Source organism: Pseudorasbora parva, chromosome 3 (assembly GCF_024679245.1).
Source record: "Pseudorasbora parva isolate DD20220531a chromosome 3, ASM2467924v1, whole genome shotgun sequence".
Taxonomy (NCBI): domain Eukaryota; kingdom Metazoa; phylum Chordata; class Actinopteri; order Cypriniformes; family Gobionidae; genus Pseudorasbora; species Pseudorasbora parva.
In genome coordinates this window covers 19,512,219-19,536,705 of record NC_090174.1, presented here as the reverse complement: position 1 = coordinate 19,536,705, position 24,487 = coordinate 19,512,219, and the positions used below count along the sequence as shown (strand labels likewise).

The 24,487-nt window shown below is 37.9% G+C and overlaps 1 protein-coding gene and 1 non-coding gene across 13 annotated transcripts in view; both read right to left on the bottom strand.

Annotated features, from left to right (window-relative positions):
- dnm1b (dynamin 1b) overlaps positions 1 to 24,487 on the bottom strand; it is a 59,187-nt gene that overhangs the window by 33,387 nt on the left and 1,313 nt on the right. For 11 of the 12 annotated variants that reach the window (XR_010904307.1, XR_010904308.1, XM_067438016.1 and 8 more), the window contains exons 2-13: positions 16,640 to 16,713; positions 16,254 to 16,403; positions 15,928 to 16,131; positions 15,679 to 15,777; positions 11,288 to 11,448; positions 11,016 to 11,158; positions 8,129 to 8,264; positions 7,914 to 7,981; positions 7,537 to 7,675; positions 5,454 to 5,540; positions 5,254 to 5,324; positions 4,493 to 4,544 (exon numbers count right to left, since the gene is read on the bottom strand). Coding sequence is in view for 10 of the 12 variants with exons in the window: in XM_067438016.1 (XP_067294117.1) it covers positions 4,493 to 4,544; positions 5,254 to 5,324; positions 5,454 to 5,540; positions 7,537 to 7,675; positions 7,914 to 7,981; positions 8,129 to 8,264; positions 11,016 to 11,158; positions 11,288 to 11,448; positions 15,679 to 15,777; positions 15,928 to 16,131; positions 16,254 to 16,403; positions 16,640 to 16,713 (1,384 nt within the window). In the remaining 2 variants the exon portion in view is untranslated. Of the gene's footprint in view, positions 1 to 4,492; positions 4,545 to 5,253; positions 5,325 to 5,453; positions 5,541 to 7,536; positions 7,676 to 7,913; positions 7,982 to 8,128; positions 8,265 to 11,015; positions 11,159 to 11,287; positions 11,449 to 15,678; positions 15,778 to 15,927; positions 16,132 to 16,253; positions 16,404 to 16,639; positions 16,714 to 19,659; positions 19,749 to 24,487 lie in introns of all 12 variants that reach the window. The other variant, XM_067438017.1, reaches the window with a different exon arrangement.
- trnaa-agc (transfer RNA alanine (anticodon AGC)) lies at positions 9,980 to 10,054 on the bottom strand. The gene has a single exon. It is a non-coding gene; the product is annotated as a tRNA-Ala (tRNA).

Sequence of the window (24,487 nt, the reverse complement as noted above, 5' to 3'; positions counted from 1 at the left end):
GGGAAGAAAGGTTGAAAGACAACCGTTTTTCCCGCCCCTCGGATTTAGTTGATTTCTCAATTTATCCCCCCTTTAAGAAAGCAACTTTATTTTTAACGAAGTTCCAGTCAAACTGTGTCTGTAAGACATTGTTAGTTTGTTTGCATTTTACTGCGGATTGGATTTTAAACAAGACACAGTTCGACGCAAGCTTTACAGAGAGACTGAAAATAAAAGTTGACAGTGCAGACTACATTGGATCTGACAGTAATTTTGCTACACACAATTGTGAGTAAAAATGTTTTTACCATGTGTCACTACTGCTTTTTCTGATACAGATGGTTTAATATGTACTGAGTATTTATACTGTAGCACCACATTTAAACTGTTGCTATCCTTTCCTTTGCGTCAGCATTTATGGGGTTAATTTGCCATATGCCCTTGCTAAATGTTAAAAATGAATGCCGAAAGGGTTAGTTCACCCAAAAATGAAACCAAGCCTATGATTTACTCACCCTCAAGATAGGTGTGTATGACATTCTTCTTTCAGACAAATACAATCGGAGTTATATTTAAAAAGTCCAGGCTAACCGTAATTACAAGCAGTAGTTGTGCAAGTCCATAAAAAATGCAGCTGTCCGTCAAATAACGCGCTCCACACGACTCCGATGGGTTAAAAGAGCCTTCTGATTCGAATCGATGCGTTTGTGTAAGAAAAAGATCTATATTAAAAACGTTATAAAGGAAACCTGCCTTGAAGTCTTCCATTGTAACCCACGGCTGTTTAAGCCACAAGATGGCGCCAGCGTTAAGCATAGAAGTAGTACCGGTCAAGATAACTCGTACCAGTATGAGGGGTTGTTATCTGGAAATAACATACCGCTGGAATGCGCGATTGACCAATCAGAATCAAGTATTTCACAGAGCCGTGTAATAACCCTGAATAAAAGCTACAGTGAGTGACATCTGTTTTGTCATTGTCCAAAAAAGATGAACAATGGTACATTCATTCATAATCCAGTTTACACGATCATTTGTTAACTATAACTGTGGTAACCAATACTTAAACTTAATTTGCCACAACCAAAGCATATTTAAAGCAGCACTAGGTAACTTTTTAACCTTCATAATATATTTTCAAGACTCTTGTGATGATACATCGACTTACAATAGATTGAATGACACGTCTGCCATAGCCTGATGGGGTCTGTATCGTTTTTAATCGTACTTTTAAACTTCGGGTTTCGTGTAGTAACCCGAGAAAAAAAAGAACTACAAATTTCGACTGCTTTACGGCATATACGTCACTTCCACCAACACCCACACTTCCTTAAACTTTGTTCGTTGGATAATATAGTCATGTCCGAAGCAGCACAGACAAATAAGAAAGAAAAGGTTTTGTTGGAGGAAAGCAATAAGAGGAAACTAAAAAGTGATGGGATTAAAGGCAGGACGAGGATCAACATTGGACCCGCGTTTGCTCGTTGGCGTGAGCTGAAGGAGGCGTGCCCGACCGATGCTGTCATGCTTGGTATGGTGATTACCTACCACTCAAACATTGAATTGAAGTATCATATAGATTCTGTAAAACGGTGACCAATAGACTATAATGATGCTTGCTTGTAAACGTGAGCATCGTGATTATTTGGCGTTTGAAAAAAATAAAACCCATGAAATTTTATTCATATGACGAGTTATGAGACAATTTGCGCATTAATATTTCAGGGCTATCAGGGTTGTCATGTCAACAAATGCACGCGCGATGGCATCCCCTGTTGTAGGATGACAGTTTGCGACAGTAGTTGAGGACATTATTTTTTCCCAACTGTAGGGGGACCCCGAGAGCAAAAGTTACCAAGTGCTGCTTTAATACGCATAAATGTTTGGAACTGTTGGAAAATGTTTAACTAATGAGATATTTTTCAACATGCCCATATGTATGCCCATATTTATCAACATGCCCATTGTGTTTGAAACAGAGGGTCAATAAAGGATAGAAAATAGTAGCCTAGAAATCTAGATGCACCCTAGCAGCAGCAAATTTAAAGGGGGGGTGAAATGCTGTTTCATGCATACTGATCTTTTTACACTGTTAAAGACTTGGAATCCCATACTAAACATAGACAAAGTTTCAAAAGTTAAGGTGGACGTTTGATGGGAGTATTTCTTTGTCAAAAATACTACTTCCTGTTAGTCATAAGGTTCGGCAATTTTTTTTTTGATCATGGGTCCACTTGACGTTAAAGTTTCGGAATTTCCTTGTATGGGCCGTACGGACAATTCTACCAGAAGAGCGTGAGAGAGAGAGAGAGGGAGAGAGCGAAAGAAACAGGCTACCCCCATCAAAGCGCTGGCTCGTAGGCTGCGCTGCACAGGTGATGTGACTTCAAGAAATTAACAATGTCACCAAAAAAGTGCGTTTTTGGTTGCCAGACCAAGACAGTCCTGTACAGACTGCCAAAAAACCCTGCGTTAAGGCAACAGTGGATGTAATTTGCTTTTCCGGATCAGCAACTGAGTTGCGCAAAGGTTTATGTCTGTTCACTGCATTTCGGTACCGACTGTTTCATAAACAAGGCCCAGTTCGACGCCGGATTTTCCGATCGCCTAATGCTAAAGGATGGAGCAGTCCCAACGATAAAGGTCCCAACGTTAGAACCGCAGGCGGTGAGTGAGACTGCTTCAAATGTCTGTGTTTTTGCCTATGCTCATCAAGTAGCCCAAACATGATCACGTATAGTTAATTGATCAATGGAGCATGCGATGTGTAGTGCGTGTACATTTGTTTAGCTGGCCACTATATGTGTAACTTTATGTTTTTGTATTGTAAAAGCACTCCAAACAACAATACACAAAGAGTGGGGAAATATGTTGAACTAAATAAGCGCGCTTCTTCATTCAAATGCGCTACTATTCCGTGTCTTTCTATGTAAACACTAGCCTGCCGTGCAAAACCAGTCCGCTTACTTGTCTACACAAACCACGCGTAAACACACACACACACGTGCACAACTGCACTTCCCACATGTACACCTTCAAAGACAAAAATACGACGATATAATTCAAGTATAAATATGTAAATAACACAAGCCGCTAAGCATATTATATAGTTAGTGTATAACTTGTACCACATAGAGACGTCCTGCTCTAGTCGTTTTTGCTGCTGCTCCTGTTCAACTTCAGCCTCTGTGTCTGATTCTGGATCATAGATGTATGGCTGTATCTGATTAAAAGCCATATTTTTATTTTGAATAAAGTTTTTTCCCGCTGTTAGGGATGACACAGCTTTACGACGCACTCAACACAACAGCGGCGCGCACACGTCATTCTTTAGCTCCGCTCACACGATACGCCCCCACCCGCTCTGCTTTTTTCGGAAAGACTCGGAACAGCGCATCTTTCTTATATAATTATAAAAAAAAATAAAGACTTTTCGGAGATATGCAGGATGCAATGCTACTCTATAGGTACTCAAGATTGACATGACACTGACTGAAACTGAGTGTTTCACCCCCCCTTTAAGCAACTCTCAATACCCTTCTGAGCTGTATTCGACTAACTCTTGCCGGGCCAATCACATCATGTATAGAGTCGGTGGGTGGGCCCATAATGACAACGGCAGAGTTGCGTTTGCGTGCTTCTAGTAAACACAGAAACTGGCGAACGGCGGTCTTTCGAATCAGCTTTGACTGCGACTCTAGAAGACTTGGAGTTAAGCTTTTCTCTCTTTTGGCACTGAAGTCATTCTTAAAAAGGGAAGATGTGTTCGGAGTTTTGCCGACCGCATACGGCGAATGTTTAATCTATCAACAAGCTCTGCTTCACCTTCGTTGTTCTGGTTGGTTGTAGCGCTATCCTATCACGTGCAGAGGGAGTTTGAAAGACAACCGTTTATCCCGCCCCTCGGATTGAGCCCTGTCTATGGTGAGTTTCCAGACCAAACATCTTGATGTGGGTCTGGCTTGTCAGGCTAAGAAAATAGCCTATTACTTCTAAATTAGGATGTTTTTTATTTTTCATTTAAAAATATTGATAACATTATTAGTGGACCTCAGAGAACATTCTAACATTTTTTTTTAAATGCAGATCATGACTGAATACATTGCAATTAAACAAAAGTATAGAAGTAATATCAAATCAAAATATATTGTTTAAATATAAGATTCATGATTATATAAGTTAATATATATTTAAGTGTTATAATTTAATGGAAATCTTTTCTTAAATAATACTGTTCCCTATTTACATGATTTAATGCACAATTAAAATGTATATTTTAGTTTTAGCTCTTCCTCATTAGTTCTTACCTTTCAAGAACATTTTAAAAACACCACCCCTGTTCTCAATAATTAAAATCTCATAATATGACAGACACTGAGTGATGCCGTGTCCAATTATAGACCTGCTTCTGGTGCTCCTACATATAAATAATGTTTGCGTAAGGCAGCACACATCTCCCAGGCTGTGTGATGCATGCAGCATGCAACATCTGTTCATTCCATCTTGTGCTTACCTGATTGCCAGCAGCCTTCTTCTTATTCATCTGACTGCTTCTCTGCTGGGCGCTGAAGAAGATAAACAGAAAAAAAGAAATATACATAAAGAACACTAATAGGCTGCAATTTAATAGCCACAAGACCATTTGGCACACGTTTGAATGTTGTGAAGCACATACTGATGTCCTGCTGCCCCCATTAGACTTCTTAACAATCTTAACTAGCAATTCTTTAATAAATGACTAATTTATCCCAGCCTAAATTTACCATCTATGTTACCAGGTAAGCTGAAGAACAGACCATCTATTCTAGACCATCATTAAACTAAACAATAAATAAGATAAACCAGCCTGGCAATGCTGGACATTTCAGTAGGGGTGATCAGATTTGATTCTAAATTCAATGGATTTGATACTGCCAAAGGACTTATGAAGGTTGAAACTGATAGAAGATAAGAGCATTAACTAAAAATATATCCTACAGAAACTATTTGGAATTGTTTGTTTGAAAATTATTATACAAGCACATGTAGGATGTTTCTCTATGCTTGGCTTTATAAATCAGCCCACTGTCGACTGTGAATATCTTGGGATCACAGCTTATTCAATCATCACGGTGCCTTTTGGCACTCATTCTCAGTTGATTTAATGCTTCCAGCATGAATTCCATGTTGGTCCAAGCTAGTTTATGCTGGTGAGCATAATCATGCAGTTCTTCTGTTTTCTATGCTGGAGACCAACCATGCTGGATTTAGTAAAAGGGTTAGTAATGTTCTTACTTTGCAAAACCGATGAAATCCTCATGATTGGTGTTCATGTACGCTAACTCAATGTCAATTAGCAACATGACCTGATGACAGAAAAAGAAAACAACAATATGCATTACACTATTTGTTTTTTAGTTGAAACTGTAGCTTGGTTTTACCAAGTTGGTTCGTATATGTAAAGGGTTGGCAAGTGCCTGGTAGGTGAGCTGCACCTGATCTTTGGTGCGACTCTCCCGATCACGGATGTGCTGGGTGACAATCTTCTCCATTTCCTCTCTAAGCATGGGGTACTGAGCCAGCTGTCTCACAAAACACATACTGGATCAACTACTACCACTGAGAGCTTATTAAGAAAAACAACAGAACATAAGATTTGTTTTCAGTGATTATTTAACGGGTTAGTTCACCCAAAAATGTAATTTATGTCATTAATGACTCACCCTAATGTTGTTCCACACCCGTAAGACCTCAGTTCATCTTCGGAACACAGTTTAAGATATTTTATATTTAGTCCGAGAGCTTTTCTGATCCTACATGAAAGTGAATGCAAACTATACTATCCATGTCCAGAAATGGAATAAAAACATCATCAAAGTAGTCCATATGTGACATCAGTTAGTTTATTAGAATCTCTTAAAGCATCGAAAATACATTTTGGTCCAAAAATATCAAAAGCTACGACTTTATTCAGCATTGTCTTCTCTTCCTGGTTTGTTTTCAGTCCTCAAATAAAGATTCAAACTTATGAATCAGCGTATTGATTCATGATTCGGATCGCATGTCAAACTGCCAACCTCCCATTGGCGATCTGAATCATGAATCAATATGCTGATTCATAACCATTTGAATCTTTGTTTGCGGATTGAAAACAAACACGGAAGAGAAGAAAATGCTGAATAAAGTCGTAGTTTTTGTTATTTTTGGACCAAAATGTATTTTCGATGCTTCACGAGATTCTAACTAACTAACTGATGTCACATATGGACTACTTTGATGATGTTTTATTACCTTTCTGGACATGGACAGTATAGTGTGTATACACTGTCATGAAGGAACAGAAAAGCTCTCGGACTAAATATAAAATATCTTAAACTGTGTTCCGAAGATGAACAGAGGTCTTACGGGTGTGGAACGACATTAGAGTGAGTCATTAATGACATAAATGTAATTTTTGGGTGAACAAACCCTTTAAGTGTAGAAAATTATTTTGCATTATTTACATGACAATTACATAACATTCTCATTATTATAATGTGTAGATGTTTTGATTTTGAGCTGAGTGTAATGAGAGTAATTTTTTTGTTTTTACACACTGACACCATTTTTAAATAAAGATACATTTAAAAAACAAGTTAACAAAAATAATAAATACAATAAATTAGCATTAATTAAATGCTATATTTCACTAAATAAATAATGTGTACTTTATTTACAGCCTGAACGCCAACGCATCCTGGAGTGTCTGCTGAGACCGTGTCAATTAGTCAAAAAACGGGTCAAAAACCTCTTCTCCGCGCAATAACTCTGATCTTTCAAGTATTCATACTCTTGTGTAATTGACGCACCGTCCTAAATAAACCCGTCTCTTCCGTGATACCCTGAAATTTTGAATATTCCGATCTAATATGATTTCTGACCTGTAAGGGTGCCAGAATCATAATCATACACGGTGTGTTAATAGGCCAGAGGAGAACTGGCACCCCGACTGAGTCTGGTTTCTCCCAAAGTTTATTTTTCTCTGTCATGCCCTGATGGAGTTTTGGTTCCTTGCCACTGTCGCCTTTGGCTTGGCTTGCTCAGTTGGCGACACTAAAATTATGATCAAAGTTATTCAACAAAATATACAAATACAATTTATGAATTAGGTTTTATTTAATTCTATAAACTATAATACTGATCTGCCAACATTATCGCTATATGATAAATTAAAAAATAAGCTGATAACATCACTGTTTTCTCCAGAACGACTGTACAGCCAAATCTAATTTTGTTGCAATATTGTCCTGTTTAACACTGTGAAGCTTCTTTGACACAATCGTGATTGTAAAAGCGCTATATAAATAAAGTTGATTGATTGATTGATTGATTGATTGATTGATTGATTGATTGATTGATTGATTGATTGATTGATTGATTGATTGATTGATTGATTGATTGATTGATCCTTGCAGAATAAAAGAAAATAATTATTACACAATTTATTTTCTTTTTTTTATTGACTCCAAAATTTTGAACAGTAGTGTGTATGAAGATCAAATGGGTATACTGTAGAGACAGACATCGAGTTAGGTTTACCTTCTTGGTGCATTGTCTGACCGTATTGACCAGCTCATTGATGACCAGGTCCACGCATTTCTGACATGGCTCTTTGATCTTTGCAATCTGCCGTTTAACAATAGTCTCGAAGGCCATGTCTGGAGTAAACAGACCGGTTCTGACAAGTAAAAGGAATGAACAGAGCAGTCAGAGATCTAAATGATGTGCTTTACAGGTACTGCTCAGTTTGCCGTTGCAGTTCATATTTCATGACATGGTTCTCATGGTGCAGTACTTTATATCTAGCGGGCAGTTTTTAAAAATGTCACAGTGACATCAAAGAGAGTTTGATCTCAGAGCAGGTGAGTTGACGAATGTTTGTAACTCTGTCTGTTTGAGGTATAGAGGTTTCACACCTGATACCGTGGATGTTCTTGATGGCGTAACTTATCTCCTTACGCAGCTCTTTCTCATCAAACTCCATCTAGTTATCATTAACAGACAGAGAGACACTTCCTTTATTTAATATGAGAGGAGATGATTTAAATTATCCTACAGAAAGTATGACCACTGCATTGTTTTGCTCTTAATAAACATCAGTTGCTGTTGATGAACATCACAATCAAATTACCTTAACCAGCTCAAAGGGGAAGCGCTCATGGAAGATGCGATTGATCCTTGCTCCTCCAGACAGCTCCACTGTGTCGACCTGATCTCCTGAACCCTCAATGCACTTCTCAAAATCCACTGCGAACTGCTGCACCATCCTTTAAACCAGAGAACAGTGAGTTTTATGTGTGAAAATATACAAACCATGACACAGAAATGCACACACATAAAGATACACTACTGTTTAATGTTTTTAAAAGAAGTCTTTTCTTATTAGATCAAATAGATGAATAGATGCTTCAGGGGCAGCAGTGTCTCAGTGGTTCATGTAGGTTGTCCACAAACCGGAAGGTTGGTGGTTCAATCCCCAAGTGTTGAGGTGTCCATGAGCAAGACTCCAGCTGCTCCTGACAAGCTGGATGGTGACACATGGCTGGCATCCCCGTCGGTGTGTGAATGTGAAGCAAAAATGTAAAGTGCTTTGGATGGCCATAGGGTCTGTTGAAAGCGCTATATAAATGCAGTCCATTTGCCATAGAAACATTTATTATTAGTATCAAATTTGTGTCTTGGATGGACACTATGGGGACTGCATCAGCCCATCCGGTGTCTGAAGCATGTGTGAAAAAACATTTCAGTCTGATTGGTTAACACCCAGAAGTATAAGAGGCCATCTGTAGTACACATCATCAGCTTTTTTGTCTTCAGGAGCAGTTTGTATTGTTAGAGGATAATCCTAGCAAGCTTTCTAGAAAGTGTGTGCCTTCATGTCCCAGGTTTTTGACACCTGAGGACATGCACAACCTATGCATTTTTTGCTGGGCAGAGGTTCTGAATGCGCCCATTCTGAGAAATTCACAATGAGAATTTTGTCCCCATTCACATTTGTCCCTATTCTCAAGAAATGTGTGACAAGCATCTGTGACCTATGGCTCAGACCCCACTGATGCAAAGGCAAAGTGGAGGCTTCAGTCACAGGAATTGCAGGTCAAGCTTGCAAAGGAGTTCAAGAAAGGGCTTTCTTTTTCTCACAACTCGATCACGAACTTGGCGGTCCTTGACCAATGAAAGCCTTGATAGAGTCCAGACCTTCTGCCTTCAGTCTGAAGTTCTGGCTATAATACACTATCGCTCAGTTCGTTTTTTTCCGTGTCATGTTTAGGGGCGTGAAAATGTAAAGTCGCTGTCCCTGCAATAACAGACCAAAGTGCCTCTATAAATGATTCATTCTAGAAAGTTGTTCAAGTTTATTGCAACAATGGAGCTCCGAACTTCAGATACTTTTGAAAATCCAGCATTTATTTGATCCTGGTAAGCGCTCACTGTCACAGTTGTAAACACGATGGTGTTCTTCTTCCACAAGGGAGTTTGGCATCACAGCATTTGTTTCCAGGTGGACCTTTAAAGAAAGCAAAACACACGTCTCCCGAACACCCTGTACAATCCTCCTAATGATGACTTCAAAACTCCTGAAGTGTTTCCAGATAAGTGTGCCACATGCATCATACGTTCCGCCAGCGGTCTGTGGGTCTGAAGCTGAGACTAGTATATTGCTGGCACCATCCAGACAAGAGGAAGCGGATGTGGTTGAAGGCAGGAAAGTGTGTGTACAGAGTCTTCTTAACCTGCCAGCCCTGTAAATGGGGAATTGCTGGATGTCATGGATCTGGGTTGAGTGCGTGAAAAACGGGAAGTCAATCGTGGTAGACTGGACTAAAGCTTTTTGTTAGGCCATGTTCGCCCTTCCCTTATGAGCCTTCCATTCCTTTTTGCCCTGCACACTAAAGTTTAGATTTAAGCATTTGGCAGACGCTTTTATCCAAAGCGACTTACATTGCATTCAAGGTACACATTTTACATTATTGTGAGTTGTTGCTTTCCCTGGGAATTGAACCCATGACCTTGGCGTTGCTAGCGCCATGCTCTACTGGTTGAGCTACAGGAAAGCTGTAGGATTTATCCATTTCATTATTCGAACCACGTGAATGTGGAAGGTTTAGCCAAAGAGAGACTAGTGAGGATCTCTCACATGGTGGGCCATCCTCTTTTAAGGACCCTGCTCAGCAATCTAGGCTGGTTCAGATCACCTCGCACTTGAATGGCTTGAATGGTATGCTGCAGCAGGTTAACCCAGGGGGGGTTAAATCAAAAGATCTGGATCTGGCCCTGAAAATAATTCTCGCCCTCTGGTTAACTCTTTGGTACATCTGTTGAGACAGTGGTCGGAAAATTTAGAGAAACGAGGGTGCTACATCTGGGGGAAATGACTTGCTTGGGTGAGAGCACTTTTTGTCTCTATAAGTAAACAAGAATATTTGGGGAAGTATTTGGAAATTTGAAAACTCTTTTTCTGTTTGTAATGCCAGCTATACAGTTAAAAATTGTACATATAAGATGCATATTTTCTAGTTTCTAATGCTAGTCCCTGGCCCTGAAATAATTCTCGCCCTCTGGTAAACCCTTTGGTGCATCTGTTGAGACAGTGGTCGGAAAATTTAGAGAGACGAGGGCGCAGTCGGCAGTGTTCAGTGTCAATCCAGATCCCAGCCTAAAGCATCTGAGCATTTTGGCCAGCCACAATCCGTGGACCAGAGGCATGACCAGAGGGAGAAAGTGGCCATTTGTGCCCCTCCTCCCTTGAAGCGAGACGTGAGGAAGAAGGATCACAGGGAAGTGATTCATAAGAAGAATGCTGATGAAATATAAATCTCTCAACATCCCTCTTTTCTTCTTTATCTTAAAAATTATAAACATTATACATGTCTTTACTGTTTACAATTGAATGAGCCCTTGCTATATAAAAGTATTAATTTCTTTTAAAAAAAAATTCTTACTGACTCCAAACTTTTGAAAGGTTGTGTATGTGCAATGGCTGTCAATGTGAAAGTGCATAATAAATATGGACTCACTGTAGCAGAGCTTTGGTTTTGCGAGAAGGATCATCAGGGCGGAAGTGCTTGTACTCCTCCACCTCTTTCTCAATGGACAGTAACTGGCTCTGAAGTTTATTTCTCAGTCCTGGCAGGGTGTCTCGGATGTGATTAGTTAATTGCTAGATAAGAATGAAAACCTGTGGTTACATTTTTCAAATCTATATTACATGATTTATTTGTTTAAAAAACTGATAACAATATAGTTAAGGCTATATTCTTCTATATAAGTTTGCTCTGTGTCATTCTACCTGATTAAGCACTTTCTGGAGGTAGGGAGTCCCCATGCGATCAGCCAGATGTCGATAGGCTGGGTGGGTGAGGAAGAACTTCCTCTCTGCTCCCATAGCAGCAGTAATGTCCTTCTTGCCATCAATGTCCTTTTGACTGCGGTTTACAACCCCGATGTAGCCTAGAGAGAACATCCCAGGTTTTTTTTTACAAATTACAAACTATTTCACTATTTCTGCGTTATACACGGGTTTTAAATGCTACATCTGGGGGAAATGACTTGCTTGGGTGAGAGCACTTTTTGTCTCTGTAAGTAAACAAGAATATTTGGGGAAGTATTTGGAAATTTGGAAAATCTATTTCTGTATTTAATGCCAGCTATACAGTTAAAAATTTTACATATAGGATGCATATTTTACCAAACTGTATACACGAATTAAAGGTCCTGTTCTTTGCGAATCCATCTTTCAAACTTTAGTTAGTGTGAAATGTTGCTGTTAGAGCATAAATAATACCTGTAAAATTATAAAGCTCAAAGTTCAATGCCAAGCGAGATATTTTATTTAACAGAAGTTCCCTTTCAAAGCCTACAGCGAACGGCAGGTTTGGACTACACCTCTGCACTCTCTGGCATGAATGACGTCACTAGAACCGTTTGTTGACTAACCCTCCGCCCACAAGAACACGCAAAATAGGGGGCGTGGTCTTGTTGCTCTCCCACGTGGAGAAGAGCGCGCATTCAGCGTTTGCCTCTCCCCGTTATGGTAAGAGGCGGGACCTTTCCGGGCAAAGTCCGCCAAGCTGCTGTCCAATCACAACACGGGAAGCGCTGGCCTAATCAGAACTCGTTACGTGTTTCTGAAGGAGGGACTTCATAGAACAAGGAAATCATCAGGCCGTTTTTAGGACAGAGAAAACATCGCTGTACAGATAAGTAAATTGTGTGAAAAATACTGTGTTTTTGTACACGCGAAACATGAACTAATGTTATATTGCACACTGTAAACATAATCAAAGCTTTGAAAACACATGAAGAACGGGACCTTTAAACAATACCCTTTAACTTCTATGGCTTAAGTGCAAAACACAAATTGGTACACTCACACACTGTCTTTAGTCATGTAATCAGTTACAAATATATTTGGCCAAGATTGTTTCTGAAATTAGTAATATCTTGAGAAGTTGGTTTTGGATGCTTTATTTTTGCTTTACTTCCCTTGGTCTGCCACAGGGCTGTAACCACCATAGACATTGAGGGGGACAAGTCCCCCCAATAATTAGAAATGGCCAAATTCCCCCCCCCCCCCCCCCCCCCCCCCCATTATTTGAAATGATTGCACTGGTCTGCTGCACTTCGTTATGCAGCACTCTGTATGTTGTTGTTACAACAGGATAACAAAAAGGTTTAAAAGTTACATTTTAGTCTGGTTTGCCTCAGGTCTATGGCGCTCATCAATGTCAAATTGATTGAGATGGCCAATCAAATCAAAGTAAGTGGGGTTTGCGTTCTCTTTTGGCCAATGGACAAAGCCTTTACACACAGACGAGCATGTCAATCCATCACTTAATGCTGTTGCGAAGAGAGACTCTATTGTTTCTGGTGAAATTACAAAACAAAATGCACACAAACATGTCCCTGCTCTTAATATACAATCATTGATTAACATCTTTTTAATTTTAATGAAGAAGAAAAAAAACAATATGAGAGCAGATTAGAACCCGGAACCTTTGACACTTTTTAACAAAAATTCTACCACCAGTCCACTAGAGATTTCACATGTGAACAGCCGATGTATTTATTCACTAATGCAAAGAATCTCAGGACTAATAATATACTGGTAGATACAAATTAATGCAAATATTGTTTTCAAATAGTCCCAAAATGATTATTTCCCACCTAGTACTCACATAGTACCTAAAATTTGGTTCACTGTTCTATTTCTTTATGCTTTATAAAAATAAAATAAAAAATGGTCCCCCCAATTTTCAAGACGGCCTTGGTCTTACTTATAAAGATTTGATGTTATTAAAAGAAAAAAAAAACTGTATAATCTTCTTATTTTGGAGCTAGGAAAAACATATTACTGAGGTGGATAAGTGACTCTAATCAGGTTGGCACAAGATTTTAATGGAACAAATTCTGCTGGAATATTTAACTTATCTAGTTAATGTTCACCCAGACCAGTTTTATCGTGTCTGGAAGCCCTATATGAAAAATCTAGTGACTGAATTGTCAACTATTCTGCTGAAGGGTTTTCGCATTCATATGCCTCAAGTGAGTCCATAATGGCTTTGAAATGTTAATGTACTGCAGTTATATATTTACTCTTTTTATTTCATTATTTTAACTTGATTACCTTATAGTTGCATGTATTTATTTACCTTGATTACTTTTTTTTTTTTTTTTTAAGTGGCTTAGGATAAATGTACTCATTATTACCTGAGCCAATTTGTTTGTTTGTTTTTTGGTTGAAATTTTTGTTGTGCTTTCTGCTAAAGTTTGAAAATGTTCAATAAATATATTTTAAAAATCGCTTCAACAGCTAGTGGGGGATTGGTGGGGTTGTATAAATATACACCCTGATGTTCTGTGGACTATTTTTTAGATTTTTATTTTAGATTTAGATTTCCAACCCCTGGTTGAGATCCAAAAAAGTTATATACAGACATGCAATTAAACTTGCATCTGACCAATTAATTTCCATGACCGTTCCTGTAATTTGTATTCACAAATTCATTTCATACAAAATCATTAGTAAAAATTTCACTAATGAATCATAATTAACCGTGATTAAAAACATCAGAGTTTATCATCTCATTTTATTTGAATCATCTTAAGTTCATTTAAGACGTTATTTAACTCATTTAAGACTCTCTTATGAGAATATGAGACAAAACGGGCATTTTGGAATAATTATCTGTGTTATTGTTCATTAAGTGTGAAACACAAGTTCTGGAAAGTAAAGCTAAGCCAAACCGTTTCAATTTCCCCAGGTGGCTGGATGCAGTACAGGTCATAAACCTCACCTTCTTAATGAAATGTAATGGGACATAAACAAACTAAACCCTTTAAACACTTTATATTAGGTGGCCTTAAGTACGATGTACTTACACCAAAAAAATAAGTACAATGTACATACTGTGTTCAAATTGTATTGCAAAACAACTTAGCTGATTTTGAGGTGGAATACGGGTAGAGTTAGGGACAGGTGTGGTGGTGTGGGTGAGTTTAAGGGTAGGGTGTAAGGGAAGAGCCAACTGTGTAATTACAAATGTAACTACAGAAATTAATTACAGACGTAATTACATGCAGGCATTTATTCAAATGTAAGTACAATGTAAAAACATGTATGCACACAATAAGTGCATTGTATTAAATTATTAATTACAATGTTAGTACATAGTAGTTAAGGCCACCTAATATAAAGTGGGTCCAACTAAACAATCAAATTAGACTTCAAATAAAAAAAAATTCCAAAGAGAGTTTCTTGTCATTTAATTTTTATCATGCTGATGTTATTATAAGTGTTTGTTCTCCAAATAAGTTTGGGTTGCGTTAGTTATTTGATGCTATAAAAGGGGGGGTGTGACTTCATGATCGACAGCTGTTATCGACAGCTTCTCTAAGGGAAGAAGTCACTGAGGCACCAATGAACAATTTAGAATCTTCAGGAGGAGATTTGAGATTAACTTAAATTTCTACATTTCTATCATCACAAAAAGTTGCTGATTAGGCAGGAGTGTGGATGGGACCTTGATATCGCAGCTCCACTTGCTCACTACCATGCAGACTCGAGATCCAAGATGTCTGTGCCATATTTGGACACTGGGGGCTTCACTCACTTCAACGGAAGAGAGTGAAGCCGCGTAGTCCATCTTTTTTTACAGTGTATGTTCAAGAGTGAAAGAGAACTTGATGTGCGCACAATTTGATTGTTTAGTTTGTTTATGTCACATTGCATTTCATGGAGAGGGTGAGATTTATGACCTATACTGCATCCAGCCACCTGGCGATTGAGACAGTTTGCCTTCACTTTTCGACTTCATCTTTCATTTGCACGAATAAGAGCGTGATCATATAATGTAACGGGATAACAGAAAAACGGATGAATGTGTTCATTTTGTTAAGCTAAAAACTGATGCAGTTAACGTTGTTACAAATTTTTAACACTTTAAATTGAAAAAATTCATTGCATGCATTAACGCTGTAATTTTGACAGCCATATTAATCTAAGATTAATCAAAAATCTCTTTAATCTATCTTTTTAAATGGATGGATTTAATTTGTGTATCAGTTGTACTTATTATAGTGTAAGTCTTTACAATGAGACAACATTCATTTGAACTTTCCTGAGAGTCTTTATTTATGTGGAAAGAGTATGAACTCTTTCTCTTTGTACACTGACGTTACCTCTACGTAAAGGAAGAAGCTTGTTCTCCAGGATGTCACGTGCATCAGTTCCTTCATCCATTAGATCCAATTTTGTGATCACACCTATAGTTCTCATACCTGTTCAGAAGCACACACACACACAGACACACACACACACACACACACACACTGATGTATGATCAAGTATCGTTTTAAAAGAAAAGGATCTCACATCCAGATTTTTTAGTCTTTCAGTCAAGTTTCAGTCACTGCTGGATGATAACCCACCCTGAGGGTCCACCTCCTTGGCAATCTTGAGGGCATCTGAGTTGGCCAGGTCAGAGTTTGCAGGAGACACAGCCAGCAACAAGCAGTTATCCTTTGTCACAAACTGCATTAGCATTTCCCTGATCTGGAACTCAATGTCAGCTGGCTGGTCACCAACAGGCACTTTGGTCATACCAGGCAAGTCCACAAGGGTGAGATTCAGGACTGGTGATGAAGATAAGGGTTGACATGAGTACATGTTACATTTAACACTTAACACTGCATGCTTATATAGAATATGTAGATCTGATCATGTTTAAATAATGTATGAGCATGAATGAAAGTACCATGAGGTGAACAGACGCGCAGATTAATAGGGACCGGTGAAATGCCTTTGTTTTGGCCGGTGATGCGATCTGTCTCTGCCTCAATCTCCTGACGAACCTCATCAAAATCAGTAAACTTCTTCCCCTTGCAATGCAAAAACTCTGCATATTCTGGAAATAAGCAATTAGGAAAGGCATTTTAAAAAGAATGCCTATTAGCTATGCCTTTAAAACATGCATTTAATGCATAATATAGCGCAAGGGTCTCAACTGTGACGCTCAAGGTCTTCAGGATAATTAGAAAGCTGAGTTTGATCAAGATTAAAGCTAAACTCCATAGGAAAGTTGACCTTGAGGCCCAGAATTCAGAACCCTTTTTTTTTTTAGCTTCCTTCTAGGATTTTTACCTGTCGGGGAGTTGATCAGCTGTAGCACTAGGGGGCGCCGAGTGACAATACCAGAGCCACGGGGCAGAAAGTCCCTAAAAAGAAGAGGCAGCATTCGTTGAGTTACATTTTGTTTTAAATTTGTATACAAAAAAAACGACTATATTAAAGTGCATTTCTAGCATACAAATATTATACGGAGAGTATTACACCATTTAATATTTAATAACATTTTCTTTATAAATAAGGAATTCAAATGATAAAATAATAAAATGCCATGCTGCTACATTTAAAACTGCTCTTATGAGTCTAAATGTATGTTCACACTAAAAACAGCTCATCGTGAAAACCAGATGTACTGAGTACTGACTTAATTAAAAACATGTCAGTGATAGTGCTACTCAAGCGGATGAGTTCATACCATATTTTTGTACTAGATTTTAGTGGCATTAGAGCAATTTTTCATACATGGATGTTGCCGGTATATTTTCAACTATAAGCCTCCCTTAGCAATGAGACATTTGGAGACAGGGTTGGAGAAAGGTGTGTGAGAAAGTGCTGTATGAGTTCTGGCCATTAGGCTCAAGTGCTTTCAACATTATGGAGTTATGCTTAGAAAGAAAAAAAAAAGGGAAAAAAAAGTAATTGCATTTCACGACTGACCACAACTTCTATGGATTTCCAAGACACAATCTAATCTCACACTCTAACTTTTTAGGTAGCTAATTTAATTTATGTTCTTTTTACAGTCCAATTATGTAATTCATATTGACCGTGTTAACATTATAAAGCAATCATGATGGTTATATAAAGATATCCTATCATAATAGACTCTCATATTATCTCTTATTAGCTTATTTGATTCTCTTATAATCTGCAAACTAGCAGATACAAAAAATTTTGCATCTGTTTGCAGAATGCAGATTGATGAGGATATGTGTATGATTTGGAAACAGGGCCATAGACTGTTTATTTTAGGACTGTTATGAATTAATTAAGTGCTCTAGTTGTTGTCCATATCCACACAGTCCATATTTTGCAAGATAGGGAAAGACAAGCATACATACATACACATATGCATTTACATTAATGGACAAAAATGATGTTCGGCCTAGGACATTTTCATCTTTTATTCAAATATTATTTAAAAAATATTAAAGATTTTGCTTGTGTAGTAAGTTGTGAAGTAAATTGTATTATTTGTAATACTTTTATTAAAAATACTTTTATTCAGCCTCATTTTCAGGCTGTCAAACAAATGCATTATGAACACAAGCAACAACTAGAAAAAATAATCATGTAGCTCTATTTTATTTTGTATTTATAATTTTTAAAAAATTGCCATATATATAGGTTTCAGTATATTTTACAATGTAAATTAGTGACAAAGCTGAATTTTCAGCATTATACTCCAGTCTTAAATGTCACATGGTCTTTGAGAAATTTTTCTAATACCCTGATGTTGTGCTCAAGAAACATTTCCTATTATTATCACTGCTGAAAACAGTCGTCATGAAGCTATTTGGCAGTTAAATGTACTGCTTAATATTTTAGAATTGATTCATTTTTATTTAGACTTATTAAGTCAAAGTTCAAACTAAAGTTTGTAATGTTGATATCTGATTGGTTTTGATTCAAGGTTTAGGACCACGACCTCTGAAAAAATAAGTGGCCACTTTTGCACTTTAAAAGCAGTCTAGAACCAAACGTTTACTAGGACACAGAGAGAAAAAGCGTGTCTTATCTGCTCTTGCAGGCTCTTTAATGACATTCCTACAGCCGCTGTGATATCCAGCTGCTTTCTGACGGACTACACCATCATGTAATTAATTGTCACGTCATCATGGTGGTGATAGACCACCCATATCTGCATGTTATGTGTCTTTGTTTAAAAGCCCTTGTCTCATTCATAATATAGACAATTTAATAAATTGCACCATAAGTGTCAGCGTGAAGTGAATGAGCTAATGTTTGTTCAACTGAATGATACGCTGCAACTGATTTATTAGTCCAAAGAACAGAAATTAGTTGTCTGTTTTCCATGAATTACACTGTTTTCCATACAATGTAATTCAAAACAAAATTACACCCAATTCACATTCATTCAATAAATAAATAATATATTTAATAATAATAATAGATATTTAAAAAGTATAAAATGACAAAAGGACAAGTAAATGATTTTGGGTGACCTGTCCCTTTAAAGGCACAATATGTAATTTTCGCTGCTAGAGTTCACTCATTCAAAACAAAGGAGTAGCTTCATGATGCCTTGATTTCACGGAATCATGGGGGATGCTGTCTTCACATCTACAGCCAGGCCTGTGGAAAATAATCCAATGGGACTTGGACAGAGATTATATTCATGGATGTACTAATGTATTAAAGATTTATTAACATTACTGTAGTATAAGACAGGGCGAGGCTGAAAACCACTGGAGTGGAACGAGGCAACTGGAGCGATTGCTAATGAGAGACCATCCAGAGAAGTGCAACACATGCTTCGAGAGCAGTGGAGCTTTTATTATGCCACAGACGACCGCTTCTGCTTCTTTCGGTCATGCATATTTAGGATAACGCAGCACTGTTTTATCATATTAGATTCATTTGAGTGCGTTGAAAGTTCTGTTATAATGCTACTCTGTGTATTTGCTCGACGGCTACAAGACACTTGTTACACACTGCAGTAAGCTAGATCGATATTAGGCATGGTAAAACATGATAGTCTCAGTAAATTAAGAAAACAGGATTTAAACAATAAGACTAACTGTGTTGAGCTAACAATAATTAGTTTTCTGTTAACAAATGTATCTGTAGCTCACCTGTCTAATAAAACACAAAATCAAGGGTAATGTGGGTATGATGTCAGTAGGTGCGTTTTACATGGAGCACTGTAATCGGTTTAAAAACCCAATCCGAATTAAAATGCACCATATAAACACCTCAAACGAAATAAAAATGCCAAACCGAATGAAATTGTGATCAGTTTGAGGGGAGTTGGGATAAACCTTTTCATGAACCAATCAAACAAAAAATGTCACCATGTTGGTGGAATAATGACAGACATAGCCTGGCTGCACCCTCTCATCTTGACAGCATTTGTCCCAGGCACTTTTTACTTCAACTGCACCTGACAGAAGAATAAAACAAAAATCTGAGATGATTACACTTTACAACAAATAAACAGAGACAGACAGTACTTTTACAAGTATTTTTACTTTCTAAGTAATTTTGTGTTTCAAGTATGTACTTATCAGTGTTCTTCTTTAGAAAACCTTTACTTCACAACATTCCAAAACATAATATTGCACTTTTTACAGCAATACATTTCATATTGAATATCATCTAATACTTAATTACATTAAAAATGTAGTGCTACTTTTACTCAAGTAAAATTATTCAAAGTTTTATTTGAGTACAAGTAAGAAAGTACAAAATATTTAGTGTAATTAAGTATTTAAAGTTAGAAAACAACAACTTTTATTTATGAAATGTAGTGCAGTAAAAAGTATGACATTATATATTATGCTTTGGAATGCAGTAAAATAAAAGTTTTCTTTAAAAAAAACAGATAAAGTATATACTAAAAAATTTACTTGAGTAGAAAGTAAAAATACTCCACTACTGTCTGCCTCTGCAAATAAATAGCTTTTATAAAACTGTATAATCCTGTTGGCCGTTGAGAGTTGCTATTGCAATCGTTAACACATTCCAGCTGCTGGAGAGGACAGCGTCGACATTTCTGATGCGGCAGACAGACTGTGTGCGCATGTCACAAAATGATTCCGACTGAAAGTCAGCACATGTAAACCCCAGATCGGTTTAGATAACGTCTCATGTAAAGAGTCCACTGAATCTTTCAATCGGTATGATTTTAATCGGAATGAACAAAAAGTGTGCATTTAAACATGGGCTGGATTTCTCTGGATTTAAAAATTCTTGGAAAAAATAAGGATAATGCAAGTACACAAGTCAACAAAATATAATGCAAAAATCTTAAAAATATATATAATCCAAATACTTTACATATTATTCCTTCAAGGTATTCCTTCACATGCGGTATTGCAGTGTTGCCACGCCACACAACTGTCCTCGTACAGCATAGTGAAGTTCCTCCTTGTAGCAGTTGTGAGAGCATTCACAATACATTCACAATACTGCCATTCAATGGATCTGTTTGTGAGTGACAAGCTTGACACACTTTAGTGTCCACAGAGCTTAAAGTGCAGCATGAACAATAACACCGGACCTGCTGAATAACAATGAAGATCTATGAGACAGCAGCAAATGACACAACATTAATAGTTAGACTTAATAGCATTTAAGTCTACTGCCAGTGACATGGATATATGCATGTTTTTGTGCAAATAAGCAAATCTACAGCATACAAAGCTCACAGTGTTCAGACTCAGATCTGAGATTTCTGGTTCCCATGAGTCATCCCGCTGTGTTACAAATACAAACACTGAGATGAGACATTTAGTGACTTTTGACCCTAAACCAAACACCTCTGATAGAAAAACAGCATCCTTTTGTGAGGAACTCGATGCTGTGCCTTTGACCTGACGTTATGGGAACGCTTCTGCATCAGATTGGATGAATGTAAGATGTTGTGACGTAGCGTAGCACATCACCATTCCATAAATATCAATCAATCATAAAAAATGATAAATAGATGCCAGAAACAGCTTCTTTGTCTTGAGAAGCCATATGTTTGTTGAGCATGTGTCTGAAATCCTCCATTGTGTTTTGTGTCTGTGAAAACAAGAGATATTCTGTACAATGGCAGGATTGAGTTATAGAAAGTGTGACATGCCACTGGCTTGAAAGTACAGTTAGAACACATAAAGAGACCAATATGCTCAACGAAGACCACAAGTCAAAGTTGAGGTTCAATCAGTTGACTCATAGAGAAGAGCACAAGGTGAGCGTGGCCTCTCGAGCCCCCTCCTTGTAAGGACAGGGGGATCTGTGCAGTCTAGGGTGTCTAAGGGGAGATCCGATTTAAGAGAAGTGATCTCCACGATGGCAGCCAAGAAAAAGTCCCGGCGCTTCGGGAGCGGTTCACTTCAGTTTGCCTCCTGTCCACAGTCCACCTCATTGCTGGTAACAAAAGTGTGCCAGGAAGGAGACAAAGCTTTCCTTAAACATAAACTGTGCACTCTCCAAGCAAAAGAGTCCACAGAACATGTACGCCAGCCAGAAAGACCCTGTTGAAAAAAACAATATATGCTGTTTAGGTATGTTTTGAAGCATGGCAGACGGTTTGAGCTGGTGAAAAAGACGTACTATTAAACTTATTAAAAATGTATTTTAGTATATTTGTATTGTATTAAAAACATACATTTTAATGCATTTAATAGTATGTCTTTTTCACTTGGGAAGCTGTTCACAGACCTTACCTGGTCATGAGCTGGTTTAAGCTGGTCAGGTGCTTGTCCTAAGAAACTAGCTCCTGCTCAGTTCCAGCTTATAACCAACTCAGGACCCGCATATACTTCAAAACATACCTAACCAGCTGTTGTTGTTTTTTTCAACAGGGAAGACAGGGTTTTACAGTTGGTATTTTAAAGTACCCATAAAAGACAGGGGTTTGCGTCTAATTTTAGATATGGCCTGAACGAACATATAAGTTCAAGATGCTAACCGTGAAACAAATAGTATCACAAATTCAATTCAAGGATTCAATTCAAGGATTGGTTGGTGACTATACATCTAAAGGACGCATTCTTACACATCGAAATCTTGTCAGAACACAGGAAAATTCTCAGGTTTGCTTATAAGGGGGGAAGCTTTCTAATGTAGAGTACTTTCTTTTGGTCTAGCTCTGTCCCCATGCACAGTCACTAAGTTCATGAATGCTGCTCTGGCTCCTCTGTGACTTTAGGGTGTGTCCTCCACTATATCAATAACTGGTTGATATTAGCTCAGTCTGAAGAAGTATAACGGCACGACATTGTGCTTGCTCATATTAAGCATTTGGGGCTCAGGTTAAACATCAAAAAGAGTGTGAACTGACAGAGAACCGCTTTTCTATGGGAAGTGTGGGATTCGACCACGATACACGCAACCCTGTCTCCTGGACATGTAGATTCAATCCTATCCACTGTTAGAGACATCAAGCCATGCCTACATCTTTCAGTTCTGCTAATTTAAAGGCTCCTAGGTCTCAGGGCAACAGCAGCCAACGTTATTCCATTGGGTCTACTGCACATAAGACCAGAGCAGAGGTAACCATCTTCCTGACCAGCCTGTGGAATGAGGTCATCAAGCAGTGTATCTCGCGCTTGTTTACTGATGCTGTTCCCCTCTCCCATGAGGCACATGGAATGGCTTTACCTCTAGGGGTCAGGGATCACTCCACTAGGAGTATGGCACTTGCCAGGAGTACATCAATTCAAATCTGTGTGGTGCGGCAGCGTGGTTCTCTCGACCTCTCCGCACATCAGGTTTTATAGTTTAGAAACGGATTCAACCCCAGGTTCTCGAGTCCTTCAGGGTTGATCCAAGTCTGAGTTGGCACTCAACACAGGTCTGTGCTTACTCTCAGCCTTGTGGGCAGGCTCTTTCCAGGGAGTGGCAGGGTTTGTACTGGGGTGTCAGGATTTTTTATTTTTCTGATTCAAGATTATCATGGGCAAAATCACGATCAGATTCGCAATATCTACAAAAAAAATCAAAAAAATTCAATAAATAATGCAGTCAAATAAAAAATAAAAAATAATTTATATTATTTTATAGTATTATATACTGTGATAAAGGTCGCCTGGCATTGCCATATAAACCCTTATGAAAAAACCAGAGATGGCTTAAAGAACACAAATAAACCATAATACTGTTGCAATGATGTGCTAATTCTCTTCATGTTTACTAGTCAGTCAAAATGTATCTTTTAATGTTTTGCAAAAAGACATTGACTTTTTTTTTACCATACCGGAATCGAAACTAGGAATCGGTAAGAATCTGAATCGATAAGCAGAATTGGAATTGGAATTAGAATCGCTAAAATTCTAGACTGTATACCCAACCCTATACTAACATATATTTTATTGCAGAAAAATAAGGTGGAAGAAGAAGAAGAAGAAGAAGAAGAAGAAGAAGAAGAAGAAGAAGAAGAAGAAGAAGAAGAAGAAGAAGAAGAAGAAGAAGAAGAAGAAGAAGAAGAAGAAGAAGATCAGTAAAACACACAAGTAATTGTGTGGCCTCTTGGTTCATAACAATAGCAACTGAAATCAAGACAGTGCCATCTCCACAATTTTTTTAAGAACTTTCCTTGGTCCTGAAAACATCCAGAGCTCATCTGGCTATGCGCCAGCCAGACAAAATAATTATGCTGTTACAAGATAAAGGATGTTCATTAGTAAACCTGTTTAAAAACCCTGAATCAGATATAGGCTTATAATGAATAAGACGTGCAATAAGACAACAAGAATCTAATGTTTTGTTTTGTTTTCGGACACTTGTTTTCATGTTATGTTTTGTGTGGACATGCGGCTTCTGAGTGTTCACATTCGCTGCATGCTTCTGTTTTGTTTTGTTTGAGCACATGGCTTGTGATTGTCTTGACTGGCCATGTGCTCCTGTTTGTTTTATTGTGTCTTAACCCCGCCCTCTTGTTATGTGATTATTGCTTTATTTGCCCCGCCTGTCCTCTGCTCTCCCTATTTATTATCTTTGCAGTCTTGTATGAGTTTGTCCTCTATTCTAAGGTGTCATTTATATTATTATTACTTATTATGTGTCATCTATTCTGCCAAGCCTTGTTGTCCCCTATGGTAGTTTAACATATTTTAAAATCCTCGCCTCATCCCGCTTTTTATAATATATATATATATATATATTATATTATATTTTATGTTATATTAATTA